At 42.3% G+C, this 23,178-nt stretch overlaps 1 protein-coding gene across 2 annotated transcripts in view; it reads left to right on the forward strand.

The window, feature by feature from the left end:
* smurf2 (SMAD specific E3 ubiquitin protein ligase 2) overlaps positions 1 to 21,900 on the forward strand; it is a 52,106-nt gene extending 30,206 nt beyond the window's left edge. Inside the window, exons 5-20 of one of the 2 annotated variants that reach the window (XM_042392306.1) lie at positions 269 to 402; positions 2,855 to 2,923; positions 3,664 to 3,748; positions 3,977 to 4,060; positions 4,617 to 4,831; positions 7,954 to 8,038; positions 9,028 to 9,186; positions 9,333 to 9,380; positions 13,110 to 13,311; positions 14,811 to 14,914; positions 15,198 to 15,312; positions 15,596 to 15,774; positions 16,423 to 16,681; positions 16,776 to 16,977; positions 19,023 to 19,098; positions 19,299 to 21,900. In XM_042392306.1, coding sequence (XP_042248240.1) covers positions 269 to 402; positions 2,855 to 2,923; positions 3,664 to 3,748; positions 3,977 to 4,060; positions 4,617 to 4,831; positions 7,954 to 8,038; positions 9,028 to 9,186; positions 9,333 to 9,380; positions 13,110 to 13,311; positions 14,811 to 14,914; positions 15,198 to 15,312; positions 15,596 to 15,774; positions 16,423 to 16,681; positions 16,776 to 16,977; positions 19,023 to 19,098; positions 19,299 to 19,398 — 2,116 coding nt within the window. In that variant the 3' untranslated portion in view covers positions 19,399 to 21,900. The remainder of the gene's footprint in view (positions 1 to 268; positions 403 to 2,854; positions 2,924 to 3,663; positions 3,749 to 3,976; positions 4,061 to 4,616; positions 4,832 to 7,953; positions 8,039 to 9,027; positions 9,187 to 9,332; positions 9,381 to 13,109; positions 13,312 to 14,810; positions 14,915 to 15,197; positions 15,313 to 15,595; positions 15,775 to 16,422; positions 16,682 to 16,775; positions 16,978 to 19,022; positions 19,099 to 19,298) is intronic. The other variant, XM_042392307.1, reaches the window with a different exon arrangement.
* Positions 21,901 to 23,178: the final 1,278 nt, after the last annotated feature.

Consider the following 23,178-nt stretch of genomic DNA (forward strand, 5'->3'; position numbering starts at 1 on the left):
TCTATGGCAGATGTGCGTCTCCCCTGCAGTGACATCCTGAGTGAGACTCATAAAATCTCACGTCAACACATTAGCTGTTACATGTTGACATTATCCTTACTTCTCTGATAATATTATGTTTCACAGCAGACTTCTATCTGTTCTGCAGTTAAGTTTCTGCGATACTGAGTTCATTAAAACATGTCTCACAATGATTCTCCTGCTGTCTATGAGGGAACCTATCATTATTGAATATTAATTATGTCTCCTTCTTATTTTTTCCCCTCAGATACATTGGAAAATCAGATTCCATCACTATTAGTGTGTGGAATCACAAGAAGATTCACAAGAAGCAAGGGGCTGGTTTCCTGGGCTGTGTCCGCCTTTTGTCCAACGCTATCAACCGCCTTAAAGACACCGGCTGTAAGTGTCAACGTTACTTGACTTTTTTTGTGTGCAATAATATTTTCCTTATTTCTAATTATTATGTTTTGAAATCTAGTTCTAGACACTATTGGAAGGAGCCTAAATACAAATACATTTTAGCAAATTGGTCAAAGTTTGCATCCTAAGATATTACTCCCTTTTGGATTCTTATATTTTTCCCAATAGTGTGGGAATATCCAAAAGGGTAAAATATTGGTTATTAAAACGTTAAAATGTGGTGGGCTGACATAGCGTGATTGCTCACATGCATTCAGAGAGATGTTGTGATAAAAACTGTGCCCTATGCTTAGCACGAAACACGGGATTGGCTGCTTTATTACCTAAATTTTCATGCAATATAAGAAAGTAAAAAAATGGATATTGACAGCTTCTTGTCATCAATATTTGATCGTTCATTGTCATCATGAACAGATGGAACTTTTTGCGTTCCAGCCACAAGCTCCTAAACCAATTAAGAGTTAAATTAATTTTGTTCTACTGACTTGTTTACTTTTGTGAGTTTTTTTATATCATTTTGTTGAGTCAGCTTGTTATTCTCTACTGGAGAGGAAAATGACAATTATTCATGGGATGTCAATCGTTATGAGAGAATTATCGGATTGCCACAGCCCTAATGCAATCATTACAGCAGTCTTATACCTGTAGTGTGATAAGAACCAGAAGGTAATGACACAGTGCTGCTGTCAGAGCTAAGTGACAGAACATAGAGTAGCTCCTTTTAGTGTCCTGTCTCTTTCACTAGGTCTGACAGAGGCCAGACCAGGGTGTGAGAGGGGTCAACATTCTGCCCCTGCCAGAGCAGGAAGAGTCAATCAACATCACCCTGTAATTACAGTAAAAATGTCTCATGTCAGAAGCTAACTGGATAAATGAGACGGAGGCTTTAGTAAATGGTTCCTAGTAAAAGCAGTGACAGACAATTGTAGCAGCTTGGAGTGATTTTTTTTTTTTTTTTTTTTTTCCTGTGTGGGGTGAGCTGGTACCTGCTCATTGTGCCTGCGGCCTTTTCGTCAGAAAAGGGAAAGAATCCCACTGCTTTTCCTAGAAGCCCCTGACACTGTTGTTTTCCTGGAGCGACACAGGAAACCTGAACCTTGTGCCACAGCTGCGAGTGGTTTGCCTCTGCATTTCCTCTCTCTCCTGGCCTCCTCCTCACCCCTTAGTTTCCCCTTCAGTCTCCCTCATACACTGGCATGTGCACGCGCGCACACACACACACACACGTACACACACACACACACACACAAAATGCCATTGTGACTAACCTCCCTCTATCTCCGTCTGCTGATCTAGACAACCGGTCATTTCACGCAGACATGCATAATTGTACAGCTATTTATGTGTAAGCGTAGATTTGTTCTGCTCCCTCTGTTGTGGTCTCTCTCCCCGTGTGTATTTGTCATTCTTTTGTTTTTTGTGTGCATTTACCAGCAGTTGCTGTTTTGTCCGCTCCGCAGGCCTTAGAGAGGGCACTGGGGTTGGCTACAACATTTGTCTATAATTGCAGAGTGTCTTGGGTTGACTGTAACATTTATACATAATTGCAGTGTCTGTGTTTCTTGTGTTTGTGCGCATGTCTCGCACTCATAAGTATTTAAATGTATGTACTTTCATGCATCTCAAAGTGTGAGAGCATTCTTCTGCATACATTTTTACTGTCTGTGTGTGTTTTCTGTTTTCTCTGCGGCTGCTGACCTCCGGCCAGCCTTGTAACGGTTTGACCATCGCCTGTTTTGGTCCCTGTTTAGTCTAGACAGACATCCTGAGCTGATCTGCATGACACCCAGACAACAGAGAGCAGATAGTGGCATTTCTCATGTCTGCAGGCAACTTGGACATTTTTTTTTTCTTTCCGCCTGATCTCTCTCCTTCTCCCTCACTCTCAAATTCCGCAGACTTTAAGAACTTCAGACAAAGAGTTTCCAGACTTTGGCAGAAGTTCATGTCCATGCTAAGACTGAGCGGGATAGTGCAGGCTTTGTACTGAAATTTGTCAAATGTTTGACCTCTGCATTTGAACTGAAGCCTGCTCTGTACCGATGCTCAGTGAGATTTTTACAGCCCGTGGCTGTTCCACAGACCAGACCATCTGTTTCGGGGCACAGCCAATATGTGGTCTACAGACAGAAGAATGAGAGACAGATAATGACCGAGAGAGGGATTGACTCTGAGTGATGTAAATGATACAGAGCAGTGGGACTTGTCCAAGGAGGAAAAAAAATGCATCGCAGCACACGCTAGTTTACATGCATCTCGTTGAAACTGATGAATCCTCTCTTCTCCTTTTCTCTCTTGTCTTCTCTCTTTTCTACTCCTTCTTTCATCTCTGTTCTCATTTCCTGTTTGTCTCATGTTGTTCTCTCTCTTTGTTTTGTCTCTGCCTTTGCTCCTGCGCTCTCTCCACTTCTTCTTTCTGTCTCCTCCTAAGTAGACCAGAGACTAGACTTGAACAAGCTGAGTCCCAATGACAGTGACACAGTCAGAGGCCAGATAGTGGGTGAGTACACATTGACAAACATGGAGGTATTTGGTAGCACAACGAGATTCACTTTAATTAGAAATTAAATGGCACTTACATGAAGATCAAATACCTGAAACAGTCCTACAGGAGTGTATTCCGCTCCTTATTCTTCACCATCAGGTCAGATGTACTGTACCGTGTGTTGTCCTTCATTTATTGTGGTATAATAACCACTTGTGTGGCAGTGTAGATGGACAGCATTTACAAAAAAGGCAACAAGCAACCATTAGTTTGAGTCATCCTAACAATTTCCATTAAAATATCTAGTCATCCTTTTTTGGTTGTTTTTACAGTTCTTGTAATAATCGGAGCTTGTAATAACCTTCCATATTCTGTCAAGTCACAATACTCTTGAGGATATTCCTTAATGTCATTATCAGTACATAAATGTGAACTATTTTTAATTCTTGGCAGACAAGAATTACCCATTATTGTTGTGACATTTATCACCGTCTTCATGTAAAATTCAGTATTAGATTTCATAATACCAGTCCATCCCTGCAGGAGGAAAAAATGAAGAAGTAAAGGAAAATGCAACACACGCTTCCTTTAACCAGACCCTCCAGTATACCACTGATAAAATTTAACCCTATTCCTGTTACTCATAAAGATATATAGCTCCATTTTGTGCTCCGATAAACTATCTGTGTCTGCACTGTAATCTGCTGTCTAGTAATCCTGGTGTGTGTGCATCTGTCTGCCATGTGTTGCTGCAGTGAGCCTGCAGTCTAGGGACCGGATAGGCACAGGAGGCCCTGTGGTGGACTGCAGTCGGCTGTTTGACAATGATCTTCCAGATGGGTGAGTCAGTTGGGGGAAATCTCTTATCATCTCAGAAGGAGCTTTTTTTGGAGGCTCTTGCAAATCCAAAACAATAAATGCTGCCTTGAAGTACGGGGGTAAAGATAGACCGAATATGATATTTGCATGTGGTGAGACAGAGGAGCGAGACAGAACACTACTCGATGGTTCTGTGGCTACTTAACCATGTCCGCTCACTGCTGTGTGTGTGTATGTTTCTGCTGCCAGCTGGGAGGAGAGGAGGACCGCGTCTGGACGAATCCAGTACTTGAACCACATCACACGCACCACACAGTGGGAGAGGCCTACCAGGTGAGTACACTGTACAGCCCACAGAAACTCAAACCCAGACCTCTTAAATCAAACAGCAGCAGGCCTATGGAAGACCTCATCTCTGACCTCAGTGATCCCAAACGGGGGAGCTGTGTCCAAGATTTGAGTGGGCTCCTCAAAAAAAGGTGTCAGACAGACTGCTCCAGACAGTGGTGTTAAATGACGTGGAAGAGCCAGGGAAGTCATGGAGTTGACGAGCGGAAATAAGGGCGTCTCTTCCCCGCTCTGCCTCTGTCTTTTGTACTTATGTTCCTTTTTTACTGTCTTTATTCACTACCTTGCTCTTCATCACCCAGTTCTTGCCAAAGTTGACCTCAGGCAGCTCTTATTGCTCAGTACTTTTTGTTTTTTGGTCGGTGCTGGCTTGAATGACTTTCTAAGTTAGCACATAAAGACTTCCTAAATGCTACGTATAGATTTGCTGCTGTTTGTATTTGTAGAGATGCTCCTTTTCTTTTTTCTTCTCTGTGGTTGTTGTTGTATTCCCCATCATCCTCCTTTTTAACACTTCCTTCCACCCGTCTGCCCCTCTCAGACCTGCATCAGAGTACTCCAGCCCCGGCCGGCCTCTCAGCTGCATTGTGGATGAGAACACGCCTATCAGCACGAACGGGGCCACGCCCACCACAGCATTGCCGCCAAGTGACGGTGACCAGCGTGCCCAAGAGAGACGCGTCCGCTCCCAGAGACACCGCAACTACATGAGCAGAACCCACCTGCACACACCCCCAGACCTCCCTGAGGGATATGGTTAGTAGGAAGCCAGTACCAGTGAAAGACTAATACATCTACATACATTTTGCAGGTTGCCTGGTTGCTAAGAAAATATAAACCTGATGAGCCTTATGCTCAGCCAGCATTAAAATGATTACAACAAGGATTGTGTTTTGTATGTGATGTTCTGTATCATGATATAAATTGCCAAATATGAGCAGATCTGAAAACCTGCAATCCAGCACCTCACTAGAATAGCTGTGCATTTCCCCTCAGTTTTTTTTACAGATCTAAAAACACCTAGTGGAACTAATGATGGAAAGGAATTGAGAGGGGACTTCAAGTTCAGATCAACATTATCCTTAGTTCCCCCAAATTCACTGAAAACACATTGAAGAAATACCATACCAGTGATTCCCAACCAGGGGTTCCAGTACCCCAGAGGGTACTTGGAAAGATTGTGGAGTGGCTCAACTAATTTGATTAAAAAATATATATTTTAAAAAATATATACAGTGTATATATATCCATATATTGAGTCAACTGTAACACCTGAATACCACATGTTGCAACTGAGGGTGCCCGAAAACTAGTCATCAAGCTAGCAGAGAAATGAGCTAGAAGTATAAATGGATGGATAATGGATAAATGGATAAACATACAGCTAGAAGGACTGGATAAATGGATAAGTGTCCAACATAACATTTTTCCCCACTGGCCCACTTGGCCAGTAGATCTGGTTTTACTGGCCCCTTGTATATTTTCACTGGCCTGGCAGCCAAAAAAATGAAACTAACTTTTTTCCATAATTTTGGTGATTTATTCTTTGTATACCAAATGCGTACAACAGTGACGTTCCCTTTAGATTTGATTTCCTTTAGTTATGGATATGTAATGTTGATATATTACACAAATATGCAAAATATAAAATGAGGCACATATTGGATCAGTAAATGAATGGTGTATAAATGTAGGTTTCTCCATATTTTGTGTAAAGCCAGAGAGTATGTAATATTTAGGGGGAAGAGAACAGAATTTATGATATCATTTCAGCGAGTATGGATGACCTTAATAATAGACTCTTTGAGACAACGCTGAGAGATCTGCAGAAACGTACTCGTTAAGATAGAACAGTGAGAGAAAGAACATAATGGCATTTGATTGTGTGCGCGTGTTCACTCCAAGCTCCTTCTGTCTGCTTCTGTGAGCCACCTGTCCACTACAGACATGGATTTGAACAGTAATGAATGAATGAAAAGGAGAAATGCAGAAGAGGAAAATGAAACAGAAACTAAGAGCGTCTGTCTCTCACAGTAAATCACCTGTTGAGTGTTTGATGGTTATTTATTTCTGCTTTAGAATGTAACCGCCGTGAAACAATCAGAAAATAACGTTTTATTTCTCTCATTCACTGGCTTTGTTCTCGCTACCGCCACTCCCTTTCCTCACTCAACCGCCACTGCTCTCTCTCTCTATTTCGCTTGCTCATGCTCTCTCTCTCTTCCTCTCATCTTTTTTAAATGAGTTGGGAAGCCGACAGCAAAGCCTAACTTTACTTTTAACGTTATCAAATGAAGAGAAACGTCCTTCCCCTTGTCCTAAACTGTATACCCATGACTCTGATTGGCAGTCACTGGCCTGTGGCCAATCAACTTGCATAAACTTTTACTGGCCCTGGGCCATCGGTTATGTCAGAACCTGAATGGTGTTTTGGCTAAAAGTAATGGAGAAATGGTTGAAACATCTTCTGCCACTAGTAGTACTTGACCAAACCAACCTTAACACTGACAGTTTAATTATATAAAAAATATTGTAATAATATACACTTATATGTAGTTAATAGTGTTAAAAACATCCATTCATCTGCTCATCTGATAGAGCTGTGTAGGTATGTCACCACTATACTAATAATACTGCATGTTTACACTCTAATCTTGAGACAAATAAATATTCAATATTCTAATTACACAAGTATGCTGGGTTTTTTATCCCCTATGAAAGCCATCTCTACCTTCCACTAAGAATCGTGTCATCACTGTAATGCTGTTGTGTTAATTGCTTCGCCTCCGCCCTCCTCCCGGCTCAACACTGGGCTCAGTAACCCAGCTAATCTGTGTCCTCATTCAGTCCAGCGCCTCTCTGATGATGCTGCAGCTCCACACAAGGAGCCTGAAATACTGGCTCCATTTTAGACAATCTAATTGAATTGATCTAGCTGTTAAAGGCTGGCGGCAGCCATTCATTCCCCCCCACCCTCCCCCTTCTCCTTTCTGCACGCAGTCAAACAATCAGACGCATTCATGTAAAAGCAAACACATACACACACACACACACACAAGCTGCGATCCCCCACACAGCCCTGGGGAGTCTTGTTTATCCTCACAGTAAAATCTTCTGCAGGATTTTGGAGCCAGAGCCACAGAAGCGTATCACAGCCTTGCCCTCAGTCCTTCAGATTAGGAGGCTCCTCGCCTCTCTATGCTTGTCTCTCTATCTCTCTCATGCTCTTTCTATCTCTGTCCTTACTTCTTAATTCTCGGGCAGCTCCTATAAAACCTGTGATCAGCTCTGATTCTTCTCATGTGAGCACACATTAGCCAAGAGGCGTCACCCCGTGTTTCGAACGTATAGCGCGCGCTCACGGGGTGGATGTGGGTTTAGAAGGTTATGTGTACATGCATGTTAAAGCAGGGTGGTGGGTTTAGAGGGATGCCAGAGAAGAGTACTCTGGCAGGCAGCTCCATGGAAATATCTCTTGTCAGGCTGTGATGAATGAGCTCACCAACTCAAAAGTCAGACAACCCCATCTCTCCTCTCCTTTCCTCTCCAATGTTCGTCACCCTGTCTCTCACCCCTCTCCCCCGCCTCTTCCTGGCTGCCTTTGGGATCTCCACTGACTCAAGCAGTCCTTTTATCTCCATCTGTATGATCTCTCTCTTACGCAGACAGACTATAAGCACAATCTGTATACATTTGGCACATGAATCAAAGTCAGTTTCATTTCCATATATTTTATATGCATAACTTTGACGTACATTCTACGCCAAGGTTGAAGCAAAATGCGTCCGTTTTTTTCTTTTTAATTTTATTTACACCATCAGTTCACCAAAATCTCCAAATCTATCACTGATTAACCCCCTTTTCTTGTCTCCTTACAGAGCAGAGGACCACGCAGCAAGGCCAAGTGTACTTCCTCCACACTCAGACAGGTGTCAGCACGTGGCATGACCCCAGAGTACCCAGGTACGTCCCCCATGGGATCTGTGACCTCCTGACATTCTCCATTATCACTTCACTCACCACAATATATACTGTAAAATATATAAAACATTGGGATTGCCACAGATGCTTTAATCATTGTGAATTTACCAACCAACAGCGACATAACTGACATTACCCATAGGTTGTGTCATTATAGTCTCTTAGTCCTGCTCCCCTTGTCATTTGCTGTAAACCTGCAGCCGATAACAAATCTGACATGCTGCGAGGACCCATGTCTCCGCGTTCTGAGAGCGATTCAGTCCTCACTCTGGGACACATGGCCAAAAGCACTCAGGTCTCAATCAGCCATACCAGAGGCTTTTGGGCAATACTCACTCAGGCATGTGTTTCCAGTTGATTACCATATTCCAAGAGAAATGCACACGCACACAGATCTGCATGTGCATTTGCAAAAACAGGCTCCAGTGCACTCCAGACGCTATCAATAAAACATGACTGATATTCTAATACCTGGCCACTGCTCTCTTGCATTCTATCTTTTATTGCTCTTGATAGGAGGCTATTGGTCACGCCACACCTTACTGAGTGCTCTTCAGACAGCTCCAACATTAGCAAGATGGCTGAGCTGCCAAGCTCTCATTGCTCGTGAGGCTCCGGTCCCTTTGGCTTTAACCCTGCAAAACAGAAAAGTCAGCGCCAGCGTAGCAAGCCTGCTGTAATTTCTGAAGCTTTTTGTCTCCATGGAGTCCAGCTGAAAGGGGTTGCAGGGCAGCAGTAAATAATTTAGATGGGAGGAAGAAGAAAAATAGAATAAAAGTGATTTCTCAGACATCTCGGAATCTTGCTGTCCGCCTGAGTCCAGTTAGTCAGTGCTCTGGTATGTTTTATACCTAGAATTTTAATGTGTGTGTGCTTTGTCTTTTCCCTCTGTCCCACCCTGAGTTGCCTCTATTTTTCTTAAATTCTTGTGCACTTTATGCTTTATTATGTGCTCTTGTGTCGCATTTCAGAGATCTGAGTAATGTGAACTGTGAGGAACTGGGTCCCCTCCCTCCTGGATGGGAGATACGGAACACCGCAACCGGGAGGGTTTACTTTGTCGACCACAACAATCGAACCACGCAGTTCACAGACCCACGCCTCTCCGCCAATCTGCATCTAGTCCTAAAGTGAGTCCTACAGCACGCTTGAGCCAGGAACCTGTAATAGTGAATCCATTAGACAGTACATAAAAACGGGGTATAAAAGCAGAGTATTGAGTGTCTGTAACTGATTTATTTACTGTCTTCATCTTTTCTTTGTTTTGCGCCTGTAGTCCAAGCCCCAATGGTTCTCGAGGAGGCATTGAAAGTCAGAATGTCAGGTAAGGTTTGGGCTTCATGCCAGTTGTCCTTTCTGCACACAGACAGGAACACACACAAGCACACACTCTTTCAGACATTCACAGACTTACTTGCTTTGCCTCCCCCTCAGTCAATGTTTTACAGTGGGATCCTGTGCCAAGGTGTGTTCACCACCTGTAGAGGTTCAGCACTCAGAGTAGCCGTCTGCTGAGCAGACGTTTGCACACACATACACACACACACAGAAATACCTACACAGAGTTAAGTGCACTCCCCCTCACTCTTTCTTTCCACACAAAAATTCAAATTCCTCAGCCCCGCAGAGGTTTTGATCATAAAGGCGTTTTAGCACACAATCCGTCACAAAGCTGGCTTTGGCCAGACATCAGATAGCAGAGTGGAAACCAGGGCTGCTGTGTCTGTGGCTGAGGAGCGTCTTACGTCCAGGAAACGGCGCATAAATTCGATGCCCAAGTCAATGAATGAACTGTGTGTGTGTCCATCTGTGTAGGTTCATGTGTGTTGGTTCATGCTTCTGTGCTTGGTACATGCCTGCGTGCATGGATGCATGTGTTCAGAATTTCTTCCCCTGTGCAGCTGTTCAAACACATACTGTGCTAAGATAGCCGTAGAATTACCCATAGGTCTTTGCTCCACAAAGGTGGAGCAGTGTATGGGTGCCTTGGAGGGCCTCCTCCGCCTGACCTCATTCCTTCTCCGTGCAGAGAGAGACGGAATGCATCGACGGAGAGATCAGATTTCTTTTTTCCCCGTTCAAATGGATCAAAGAACGTGTTTTGGATTTTGTATTCGTTTTGCTTTTTTTTCATCTATGGTTCCCTGAAAAGTCTTATAAAAATGTAGCCTGGCACGCCACATTTGTTTTTAATGCAGGATTTTGTCACGAGCATGATTATGGCCAGATGTGTGAAAATCTCTCATGCATAGAATTTCTTTTGTATATGTATTCTGGTAAGATAATTGGTGCACATCAAAGCCAGGGAGCGAGAATGTTTTTTTTTTTAAGTAAGATCACAGGCATTATTTTATATGTGTCTCTCTATAGCTATTACTGTCGTACGTGTTGTGCCATTTTCATTAAGTATATTTGCAAGTTTTGTTACGCAGTTTTATATGAAGTGAAAAGTCTTTATCACAGCGTAACATAAATTGTTAGATTTGTGCTGTAGAGTGCCATACATCTCCTGGTTGTTCAAGGGCGCATAGACCTTTGCCTGAGATTTGTGAAATAACTTCTTTAGAAATTGTTCATGATTAAGGTTTAACCTTGGCTTACCTCAATCCATTCTAATTATATTAACCCTATAATAGATGATCTATTACCTTTTGGTGCAGTTTCTGTCCTTGCTTACCATTGAGGAGCTTTGAAGCTGCTCTTTAACTGCAAATCGAATAGATTTTGGAGGGACTTTCTTGCTTGTGACAAAACTCTGGAAAAGATATCAGTCGTCATGGATTTCCATCAAGACATCTGCCTTTTATCAAGTCAGGGATTTCAGAAATTTTCACCCCTCATGTGCCGTCATCCCACAAAAATGTCTGATATATATATGTCCGTCAAAGTTATAGTTTATAGCCTTTTTTATTTGCTAAAGACATTGCCTGAGCATCCAGAGCACGGTTTTGGTTATATTCCCCGTATGATGTTGCAATCTTCTGCTGAATCCAAGCCCCCCTGACTGGTCAAGGTCACTGTTCAATAGGTAACTGAATCCTTGTCTGGTTTTAAAACCTGGCTGCAGAACTGCCCTCTGTACAGTTGCATGAGAAATAACTCTGTCGTTTCCAAGAAGCTTGTGATTTGTCACATAGCAAAAACATTGCTTTTATTACAGTTACTTAAGGTAACATGCACCAGAGTTCTGCTCATCAGTGAGGAGTTGCAAAGAGAAGAGAGAACTCTGAGGCTTGTTTGCCTACAACCATGAGAGAAAGAGCAAGAGAGACACAGCAGGAATGTTTGATTTATGGGTGAAAGTGCAGGAAGAGATGCTCCGTGCCTCTTCTCTCCTTCCTTCCCCTCCCACCCTCCGAGTTGTCTACAGTGTTTGGGTGCTGTCGGGAAAGTGCCCTTCCTGCCCCCCCTCGGAGTCTAGTCTGCAGGAAATAAAGGGATTCAAGAGGAGGTCTCGAGTGTCCTATGGGGCCCTGTGGCTTTCTGAGATAGCAGGAAGTGATTGAAAAGCCAAACTGGATTTAACTGGGCAAACACTGGAAACCAAACTCTGTCGCTTTGTTAAGGAGAAGTTGTCATTGTGGTCGCGGAGAATGCGAGCCATCGGGCGGATACTTGAGAGTAGAAGTCTTGAGCTAAATTAACTTCTGACAACTGTATTCTGTCATGAAATGAGCTGGCTGACAGTTTCACTTCCTCCTCTGTTTGTTTTCTCCTTTTGAAAACTTTGTGGTTTGATCAAATTAGTCAACAAAAGTCTGTGTGAAACCGTTTATCTTAACCTTGGCATCGCTTCGAGTATCACAGCCTACACAGCCATACTGCATGCACACAGACTGATACATGTATGACTCCACCACCCTCTGTGTTCGGCTCTCAAGTCTGGTGTTTATGACCCTGCTCGCCTGCTACCCCCCACTGAAGTGCAAAAGGCCATTGTGGAAATAATCCTTTAGTGCCGGCCCCATAAAGGGTCTTTTGATTCTGTGTGTGTTGTGTGCCCCCCTCCCTACTGTGCCACCCTCTGAGGCCTTCTTCCTAAACGCAGCTTCTAGTTTAAAAGTTGTATTCTTCATCCGGTGAAGTCAACATTAACCACAGATGATGTTCACAGCCACACTGTTGATATTGTGGTCGACCGCTTTTTTTGTTACTGTGTTTGAAATGTTTCATCAAATGCTGATTTCTTGAAATTCTTCTGTTTTTTAGCACATTTTGTCTTTTTTTGTAGTATCTAGTAGAAGGAGAGGACACTTAGGAAATGATTTGAAAGGTAGCAAAGTTTATTTAAATGCTTTCACATTCAAATGGTTCTACTAAATGGTCATTTTTTAAGTTAGCAGGTCAGCTTATCTATCCATCACAGTGCCTGCAGTTGTCTCTCGTTTCTTCTAAAACTTCTAGACAGAATGTGCCAGCATGCCTCTGAGATGTGTCCTCAATGACCCGACATTACCTCAAGTGTACATGATGAGTCAAAAGCAACAGAGGATCTATTTGTAGAACTTTTTGCTCCTCAGTCAAATTCTGCTGCTCCACTGTAAAAAAAAAAAAAAAAAAAAAATCCTTATTTTAGTTCAGCCATCTCTCTGTGTGAGACCACCAGGCCTCTGCCAGGTGGAGAGGAGGAGAGAGGAAGGTGTGTGCGTGTGCGTGTGTGCGTGCGTAGGAGATGTCTTACCTCCAGTAACCCCACCTCCACCTATGTCTGTCTGTCTCTGAGGGGCCGAGGCAGCTGTTTGACTTGATGTGCTTCCCAGATGACCTCAGTGTGTTTACTCCTGGTTCTGTGCAGTCAGCAAAGAACAGAGACACAACTCTCATTCTCAGAAAACTGTATTCTGAGTTTCTTGGCATTCCTCTTGTTGTTTTTGAAAAATCACTTGCCTACTTTTTTTCACAAGTGAGCTTGTTTGAGATCAGTATTGGTACTTCTAAGTCTTTTAATTTTTGTCTCTCATCTTGTCTCTTTCTCCTTCTCCCCTCTCTCACCTCTCTCCCACTCATTTCTGCCTCTCTCATCACTGCTCTCTCCCTGTCGTCTGCCCTTCAGTCGTCAGAACCAGTTGAAGGATCAGGCCCAGCAGGCTCTGGTGTCCCCTGGTCAGCTCCCAGAGGAGGCAGAGTGCCTCACTGTGCCCAAGTACAAGAGAGACCTTGTTCAGAAGCTCAAGATCCTCCGCCAGGAACTGTCCCAGCAGCAGCCTCAGGCTGGCCACTGCCGCATAGAGGTGTCCCGTGAGGAGATCTTTGAGGTGAGGATGGAAAGACACAGGCTCAGTCATGTCATCATATCATCCGTGTCTGAATGGAGGCAAGTTATTAAAGATGGTCTGAAATAGGTACATAATTGAACCCAGAGGGAAATTCAGTTGTCACAGCTGGAGAATGCATGAAACAACTGAAATGGATCATAAAATGCTAGAAAAACATGGAAATTATCTTATATTTCCTTCATTGCACAACCACCTGCCCCCAAAACATCCCCCAATTTACAAATATTGCCAGTGCACTGCTTGCCCTGGAAGTGAAGCAATAAGCACATTATATCATTCTTTCGTACCTGCTTGTAATTGTACAAGTTATTTATAGATTCACCCAAGTTATGTGAAGGTTTTTCCCTCCCTTCTTCTTGTCTACTCCCATAAAGGTCATTGCCCATAGCAGTTTGGCTGTGACAATGATTTCTCACACACATGGTTATCTATGATGTGTGAAGGTAGTCTGTTCAAAATCTAAAGCAGACCTCTTGTTTGGGATGAGGATTTTCTCAAGTACATTCGCTCAGTGGGGGAGTTTTTCTGCATCAAGGAGGCGCAGGGCCTTCATCAGAGCAACAACACCTGCAACAGACTGCGTGACCCTCATAAAATATGCACTGGAATGTGCTGGAACAGCCGCGTCTGTTAATCTGAACGAAGACATTTTTGTTGGCTGATCTCAATGTTGGGGGGGGCGGGGGGGGGGCAGAGGACGTCTTGAGGTTGAGCGAGACATAACTGCATAGCTTCTCCAGACCAGCTGAAGCATTAAATTATGACTGAATAGGCAAGTGTTAGCTGGTGGACTGTCAGAGCTGTCTTTATGTGTACTTTTTTGGTGTAGATAAGACATTCCCATCTCTCTCAGAGCACCTCTCAGTTGTCTGCTGTATCTGGAGGGCATAGTGGAAGCTGGCTGTGGAAGAGGCTGTGTTATTATAGTCTTATGGCTGTGTTTATTATAACTGCCCCTAATCCACTTTAAATGAACCCTCCCCCTGACGCTGTGAGCCGTCTGCACGTGGGACGAACACTGATTGAGGTGGAGCGATCTCGGCCTCACAACAGAGAACCAATTGGAAATGACTGCTGTAACACCACACTGCAACCGTCTCATTTCTCACAAAACTGCTACAGTAGAGAAAATCTCAGTGTACAGCACTTTCAGTACTCTCTCCTCCTGTAGCTCTTTAGTTCAGTACTTTTTGAATAGGCTGAACCTTTCTGTGTAGCAGTTGTAGTAAGATAGACCTTGTAGTGCATGGCACGGGGCTTTAATGATGGGAAGGTAGAGAGTGGGATGATGATTTTTGACAGCGTCCCCTCAGACAGGACTCCACAAATGGATATTGCAAACAAATTGATGTCTTTTCTTTGAGTCCTCACTGCGGAGGTCCTAGCAGGACAAACTCAGTAAGGTCACCAACTGTCTAACCGATGCTTTTACTGTCTTTGACGAGACGTGTGTATGTTTGTTTGTGTCTGCGTCGCAGGAATCGTATCGACAGGTGATGAAGATGAGGCCGAAGGACCTGTGGAAAAGGCTAATGGTGAAGTTTAGAGGAGAAGAGGGGCTGGACTACGGAGGAGTGGCCAGGTAAGGAGTCATAGCAAAGAGGAGCACGGTAGATGTAACTCAGATTTTGGTTTTGTAAATACTGCATCACTTTTTCCACTGAGGTCTGCCTCCTAGTGGAAGAGTACCAAAGCACACAAGTTACTCACTGTTGTTTTTGAATCATTTCAGCTGATGTTTTTTCTCTGAACTCAGAATTACAATGCAGAGGATGTAACCAGTATCTCTGTCTTTTTTTCCAATCTCCCCCCCCCTCCCCCCTCCATCTCCTGCCTGTCCTATCTGTGTGGTGTGCTCTGGGCAGAGAGTGGCTCTATCTGCTATCGCACGAGATGCTGAACCCGTACTACGGCTTGTTCCAGTACTCCCGCGATGACATCTACACCCTGCAGATTAACCCGGATTCTGCTGTCAACCCTGTAAGTCACAGTCATTACTAACAACTGTTGTGTTGAGTGCAATTTACTGCTTATATCATGTGGATGGGGTGGTCTGTCAAAAGGGGAATTCAGTATCATAATGGCAGTGGTAAAAAAAAAAAAGTGATATCCTCTTCCTGTATGTAATAATCTGACGCACAGTGCAATCAATTCCTAGTGTCAGAGAAAAGTAAATATAAATAGTCTGCGGGAGAATACTCAGCTCTGCCAGGAACTCACTGCTATCTTATTTAGAAACTGAATATGTTATGTCTACCACCAGGAGCACTTGTCATACTTTCACTTTGTGGGCCGTATCATGGGGATGGCAGTGTTCCACGGCCACTACATAGACGGAGGCTTTACCTTACCCTTCTACAAACAGCTGCTGGGTAAACCCATCACCCTGGACGACATGGAGTCTGTAGACCCTGACCTGCACAACAGCCTCGTCTGGATCCTGTACGTACATTTTTGTAGAAAAATCAATAACAGAATTGACTTTTCCATTTAAATGAAAAGTGACAGAGGATTTTTAGACCAACAAGGTCAGCGAGGTTTCCATGTGTTTTCTGTTATGCGCTGCACTTAGCTATGAGATGATCTTTTTTGACTTGATTTAAAAAGTGGGGGGGGGGACTGTTTGCCACATATCACACAGCATTATTCTCATTATCTCTGTGCACAGTTAACATAAGATACAAGCACACAAGCAACTCTCAACTGTGCTTGTCAAAGAAAAATATGCAACTTTATGTAAATTTCACAAATTAAAAGCACATCTCACAATCTACCATCTGATTGGGTTGTTTTACCCTTAAATAAAAACCTCACTCCCATACAATGGTGACAGCGCCCCCCAGGGTTTTTGAACAATTCTTACATCATTGCTCTGTAAGCACGTGTCTGCAGGTCATGTGTTTATGCATGTTTTCACTCCAGCTGAACATCACATCTGCTGCTTTCACCGATCAGCACACATTCAAGGACATTCAAAGCTACATTCAACCTACCCATCTCACCACTTTTCAGCCGGTGATATTGATATGATTTTTAATCTCATTTAATATTTTTTTTTAACAACAAATTCAAATGTTTATCTCTCCTCAGGGACAATGACATCACAGGTGTGCTGGACCACACCTTCTGTGTAGAACACAATGCCTACGGAGAGATCATTCAGCATGAGCTCAAGCCCAACGGTAAGAGCATCCCCGTCACCCAGGACACAAAGAAAGAATACGTCCGACTCTACGTCAACTGGCGTTTTCTGCGAGGCATAGAGGCTCAGTTCCTGGCTCTGCAGAAGGGCTTCAATGAGGTCATCCCCCAACACCTGCTCAAGGCTTTCGATGAGAAGGAGCTAGAGGTACTTTAATTTGTCTTTGTCATGCCCCGAGTCATAAGATTGAATTAAACACATTTACATGATTTCATGACACTCCTCTCTCTTCTACCTGTAGCTGATTGTATGCGGCCTGGGTAAAATCGACATCAACGACTGGAAGTCCAACACGCGGCTCAAACATTGCACTCCAGACAGCAACATTGTCAAATGGTTTTGGAAAGCTGTGGAGTCCTTCGACGAGGAGCGCAGAGCCCGGCTGCTGCAGTTTGTCACCGGCTCTTCCAGGGTTCCCCTGCAAGGTTTCAAAGCCCTCCAAGGTAATGACACTCTTGATGTAAACTGTGCATACTATGTTTTGTTATGTAGATACCTCCCTAACATCGGAATCGCAAGAAAGTCTACATATGAAGCTTCCTATGAAGTAGCTTGGTGTGAATTGCTTTCTTTGTGTGATGGAGTCAAACCAGATTAAGCATTCAGAGGTATTGGCTAGGTCATGCATTTTAAAGGAGTACTTATGCTAATGTGATGTGAGATCCAAAGTGTAAGAAGGTGTGGTAGTCACAGTCTTTGTTGCACAGACTGTTCCCTGTTCACAGGCTCTGTCACCACAATCTAGAGAGTGTGTGTGTGTGTGTGTGGGAGTCTTTGCTTCTCTGCGTGTGTCTGTGTCTCTGGGTTTCTCCGACCTGACATGAACCCTGAGTCTGCGCATAGTGCAGTGGTTCAGTGGGTCCATCCTGGCAGACAGTGCAGCCCAGAGACAGAGCAGCCCAGAGACAGAGCACCCAGGCATGAGGAGTACACCGTGATCCACAGCTCGTCTTGTCTCACAGGCAGACAGCGCCCTTCCACACCTTATATAACATGGCCATCCCTTCTTGGTCAAAACATCACCAGAGGCCAAAAGACCCAAAAACAACACACACACACACACACACACACACACACTTGGACTTGCAGTGGCTGTGCCTGTGGCATTGCTTTGATTTTAAAAGTTGGATACATGGCTGCTGTCAAGTGTCAAAATCAACTCATTTAGTCTTGCTGGTATTTAAATAGTGTACTCTTTATTGGGCTTTCTGTACAATATCATGCATCGTTAGACTACTCTCAAGAACATCTGAATATTTTTCATTTTTCGTTATTTACTTTTTGTTAGATTTTTTTTAAAGAACACAGGTAAACAGAAGTGATGCATATGTGCCAACCAGACATAAAATAAATAAATGAAAAAGTTAAAAATGTAATAAACAACAAGGGGAGGATCTTAAATAAACAACAATATCTACAAATACTGTATATATACCTACGGTGGGACACACATTATAGTCGGCTGTATAGTTGACACATGGGTAAGCCATTTTGACCAATTTTCATCAATTTGAGTTCTTAGTTTTAATGTAATTCTCTCCATTGTGTATATATTGTAAACTAAGTCGATCCTCTCACACATCTCTGCGGTTGGTTTGTCTTTCTTAAGCCATTTTCTGGTTGTATTCTTTTTGCATGGCACTAACAACACCCTCAACAAATATTAATCTCACTTTGCATCACCAAGGTACATGATTTTAAGATTAAACTAGATTTTCATTTTAAAAACCGCCTCCAGGACACTGTGGACACCTCTCCAAAATGGAGTCACAGAGGAACAATTCCAGAAAATGTGAGAGTGGTTTGCCACAGCGCTTCCACAGGACCTCCAGCAGGCAGTCTGATTAGAGTAGTTAGTCTTTTGCGCTGGAGTACAGAAGAACCGAGTCACATTGTTCCAGCTGAATTCTCTCCAGGAGGGAGAGCTTGTCATTAAACATTGCTGTCTGCAGATCCTGTCCCATTCTTCCTCTGTTATTGTGAAATAACCCTCTGCTTCCCATCTTGCTTTAATATTCAGAGTATGGTCTCTTTTTACATTTTCAAGAGCAAAATATAAGTAGCATCTGTATAAGCCTTTTGAAAAATATCAGGGATTTCTTTTCCCATTGTGGGCGTCGTCTTTTGGAAATTTCTCGCCAGTAAAATCTCTGATCTTCTGAATGTTTAACTAAATAAACGGATTTGTCTTCAATAACAGAAAACATCACACTGGAAAATTGCACCATTTTTTTAAAAAAAAAAAGGTCAGACAGTCACTAATGTACTTTTTTTTTTTAGATGATTTGTTCATTGCTTGCTTGTAGTTCTAAAACATTATTTTCAGCATTGTCAGCTGTAAGCAACGTAGACAAGTCCAACATAAAAGAAATGACACACCTCAGTCTACAATGACTCACCTAGATACCTTTTATAACCGTTGATACCTTTGCACACACTTTGTCTCTTCTTGTTGACTCAGTTTTACTTACCTGTTGTTTTTATACAGGTGCTGCTGGCCCACGGCTCTTTACCATCCACCAGATCGATGCCAGCACCAACAACCTGCCCAAAGCCCACACCTGGTGAGGAAACTGTCAACATTATACTATTATCCAGTCATGCAACACGGCGCCTGCCTTTGAGACAAAGGGGGAAGTGTGCTGTTAAACCTTGACAAAGCACTTCCTATTAGTTTACCCATATTCAATCAATTTCCACACAAGTTAACGAATTATCTATCAAACATCTCCGTGTTTTAAATTCTCTCCTTCTTTTCTTCCAGCTTCAATCGGATTGACATTCCTCCTTACGAGCACTATGACAAACTGTACGACAAGTTGCTCACTGCCATCGAGGAGACGTGTGGTTTCGCTGTGGAGTGAGTCACTGGTGCAGGCAGAGCTCAGCAACAACCAGAAGCAACATGGTTTGGCCATGATCAGCCCCCCCCCCCCTTTACAAATCAGTCCACTCAGACGGGGGTCATCCACGGTTGCTTCACCCAGGGACGCCCTAACTTCCCCGGGGACATGTGGCCAAGCTAACGGCGGGTGTGCAAAGAAGACCAGAAAATATCATCTAACTCTGGGGTTTTTTAGACCCTCCAGCCCTCCTTTATGTCTTTTTTTTATCATTGAAAAGGATCTCTTCAGCTGCTAATAACTCAGACTATTTACTAACTTGTGGAACCTGCAGAATTTGCTGGCTCTTCCCTTTTTTTCTAAGTTCATTTTAGCATTTAAAAAAAAAAAATAGACTGTATTCCATGTAGCAATGCTCCCTCTCACCAAGCAGAACACAGTCAGCCCACTCTGAAACAATACCCGCATTAACAAGACTGGTTTGTTTACTAGAGTACAGGGTTTATTAATGGTTGCCTCAACCACTTGGAAACACTAAATTTGGATGTGGAGTGTGCATGACTCAGGCTGTTTGGTGCCTCAGAGTGATCACATTGAAGCTATCAGTTATGCCAAGGCTGGAATAACGGGGATGTGTGCGGATGAGAAGGCAAGACTAGAGACTGAATTAGGCCGAGCCCGACTGTTTACAGCCCTCTCCAAAGACAGCAGCAGGGATCTCTGCTCCCGAGTCGCTGCCCAACATCTAGCGTTGCATTCCCAGACACCTATTTCACACGTTTGACAGCTAGTTTTGTTTAAAAATGAATAAATGAATGAATAGCTTGAAATGTGTTATTTTTATATAACAGGGAAAACTGAAAAAGAATCAATAAAATTCTATATAATATATATAATTTATTGCTGTTATATTTCAGAAACCCCTTTCCAATGTTTCAGAAAAATAAAACCTTTTAATGTTAAGTGTTGCTGTTTAAATTATAGAAGACAATTTGTGAAAACAGAATTAAGCTTGACTGAATTTCAATTAAGAATGCTGTAGTTTATTTCTTGGCATTACCTCTCATACTGTGCAAGGAGAGGGATGTCTTAAGGGCAAAAAATCTTAAACACACAATGTCCTCTGAGTGCCATAATCATTTTTGAATGAATGAATCTTTGCAAATATTGAGCGGACCCTTTAAATTCTACTGATTTCATCCTGGAGCTACATATGGTGATGTGATGTTTCCCGTCTCTTACAATTTTTTAGCAGTTTGTCATTTGTAGCTGGGCTATATTTATGTCACGAGCATGAAAGCTACCATGAATTTCTAATGTTCTGTTCAGAATCCAAGAGTCCAAAGTCCATCATAATCTACTTTGTGCTGCCTCCATATTGTTGTTGAAAAAAAAAAAAAGAAAAACCTCTACTACCTTCTAGCCATGTGGTGCTAAAAAGCATTAACGTTTGTCTTATATTGGCAACCTTACTCATTGACATACTACTGTTTAAAGTGCACAACACACTACTCATGCTCATACCTGTTTGTGGCCACAAAAGAGCTCTACCTAGCCACATTCTCAGGAGATGTCATATGTAGTTTGTAATGTCATTTGATTTGATGACTGACAAGAAACTAATTCTGACCATTTGTCTTGATTTTTATGAATGTTAAAGAGGTTGAACAGTCCTGTCATGTGCATCGTTTTGCCCACAGCAGACCATTAACATACAGTAATTCTTGCATGTCTCCATATGTGCTTTTGATTGAAAGTGAACTGAATGAGATGAACTCCTGTTTTAGCCTGCTACACAGTCCTATCAATAATGTTTTATTTAGAGAAAGGGGAGGGAGGGGGGATTGTTTTCTACAATTGAAAATGAAATTCTTGAATGTTTTCAAAAGATGCTGCCTGTCTAGCAATCTCTATGACCGTGGACTGTTCTTAACGTTTGCATACACACACAAAAAGAGCAGTTCATTTTTGTTCTTTTATGTAGACAAAGTGTATGCAAAGTGAAAAGTGTCCTCAGATGGTGCTTTGTACAGTAATAAGATATTGTTCATATATGTGGATCAAACAACCTGTAATTTATCTTTAACTTAAGTAGAAAAAGATTTTTCTTGAAATGAAAAAAGGAATTGCACACAAACAGAACGAGGTTACCGTTTGTATTGAATGGTGACTTCTGTACCAGATATTCATTCACCTATAAGTCCAGTGCACAAGCTGATCGCCCTACTGTCTGTTCCTACACTACATCGCTCAGCATCGCCCCGTAGCTGCCTCTCACTGAAGAACTGAACTTTTTATTAAACAAGTCAAAGTTGAGAGATGCCGCTCTTGTTTGTTTGTTTTTTTTTTGTTTGTTTTTTTTTAATAGCATGATCCACTAGCAGGACTATATCTCTCATAGCTGACTGATGCAATTTGATGTATGTTAACACTATCATTTTGTAAGAGTATTTTATTTTTGTGTGTAATTAGTTCTAATTAAACTTGCCTTTGTCTAACAATGTAAGGCCTTGTATAAAGATATGACTTGCCTCTTTTTTTTCTTATTGAATGCTTGTTTCACATGTAAAAAGGAAAAGAGCCTTTTAATCAGAATTATTGTTAGTCTACTAACAATGGTAGTTGTGCTTAAGCAGGCTTGTTGATACTGTACTGGCTGAGAGTCAAGTGGGGATGCAAAGTGGGGGAGGCCTTTACATCAGAATGGCACATCCCTGACCACCCACTGTGTATTCACTGATACTACACTGGATTACAATGTCTGGCAGATGGTCTCAGAAGGGGGGCAGGAAAAGGGTAAAATGCACCGAACAGGGGCTGTTGGTGAGAAAATAAGGTGTCAAGCAATTTTAGTTTTGTAGATATGTAACTCATACAACAGAAAGGTTTTGACAAACTCTTTCTCTGCAAAGAGGAAAAAGGATAGGAGATTAGATTTTATAAGGATAAAGTCATTAGTTCACATTCTGATACTTCCAGAGCATCAGTCAAAAACAAATATGTGATGAGTATCAAGAACAAGTATGTCATAGCTAACAAAATACAAACATCCAAAGTTTGTATTTTGTCATACTTGTTTTGGCCACTTTCATACAGAGTTAGTAAAAGTTTTGTTTTATGGTGTAGTACTCAGTATTCATGAAGGTGCAGGCCCATAATCATATAAAGACAATGTGCAGAGACGTCAGAAGTGGCCTTCATGACCCCTGTTTCTTTTCCTCAGGGAGAAAACTGCTTTCTGTCACACTTTCAACATTAATGTATCCGTTTTGTTTGCCAAAAACAACAAACTAAAAAGTCTTTAATTCGCCTTTTAAATTATTCCAACAGAAGTTCCGTGAAAATTCATCACGAGACACATTTGGTACACTTGGGAAAAAAAGAAAAGAAAAAAAAGGTCGTCTCTTTCATGTTAGGGTTGGTCCTGTTGACGTCATTTACCGTAATACATCGGAAGCACAGTCAGAAGCCGGATTACCAGTTTCTGTCTAGTACATATTCATCCGCAAACATTCGCTATGATCATCAACTAGCAACAGTAGTTTTATTAAAAGGAAGCACCGGAAACCGGGCTTTGGGCTATTTAAACTGCCACTCCCTCAAAGTGTAAAAGAAAAAAGAATACAGTACATGCGTTCAGATTTTTCAGGTTTACATAAACAATGTTTGTATGTGATTTTTTTTCAAAGCGTGTTTCTTCTGTCTGTCCTAACTCAGATAATTACAGTGTATAACGGTGACATAGATTTAGTTTATTTTTTAACTTTAGTCATTTTAGTAATCTTTGTAATATAAGTTTCA

This window comes from Thunnus maccoyii, chromosome 18, assembly GCF_910596095.1.
Source record: "Thunnus maccoyii chromosome 18, fThuMac1.1, whole genome shotgun sequence".
NCBI classification, from domain to species: domain Eukaryota; kingdom Metazoa; phylum Chordata; class Actinopteri; order Scombriformes; family Scombridae; genus Thunnus; species Thunnus maccoyii.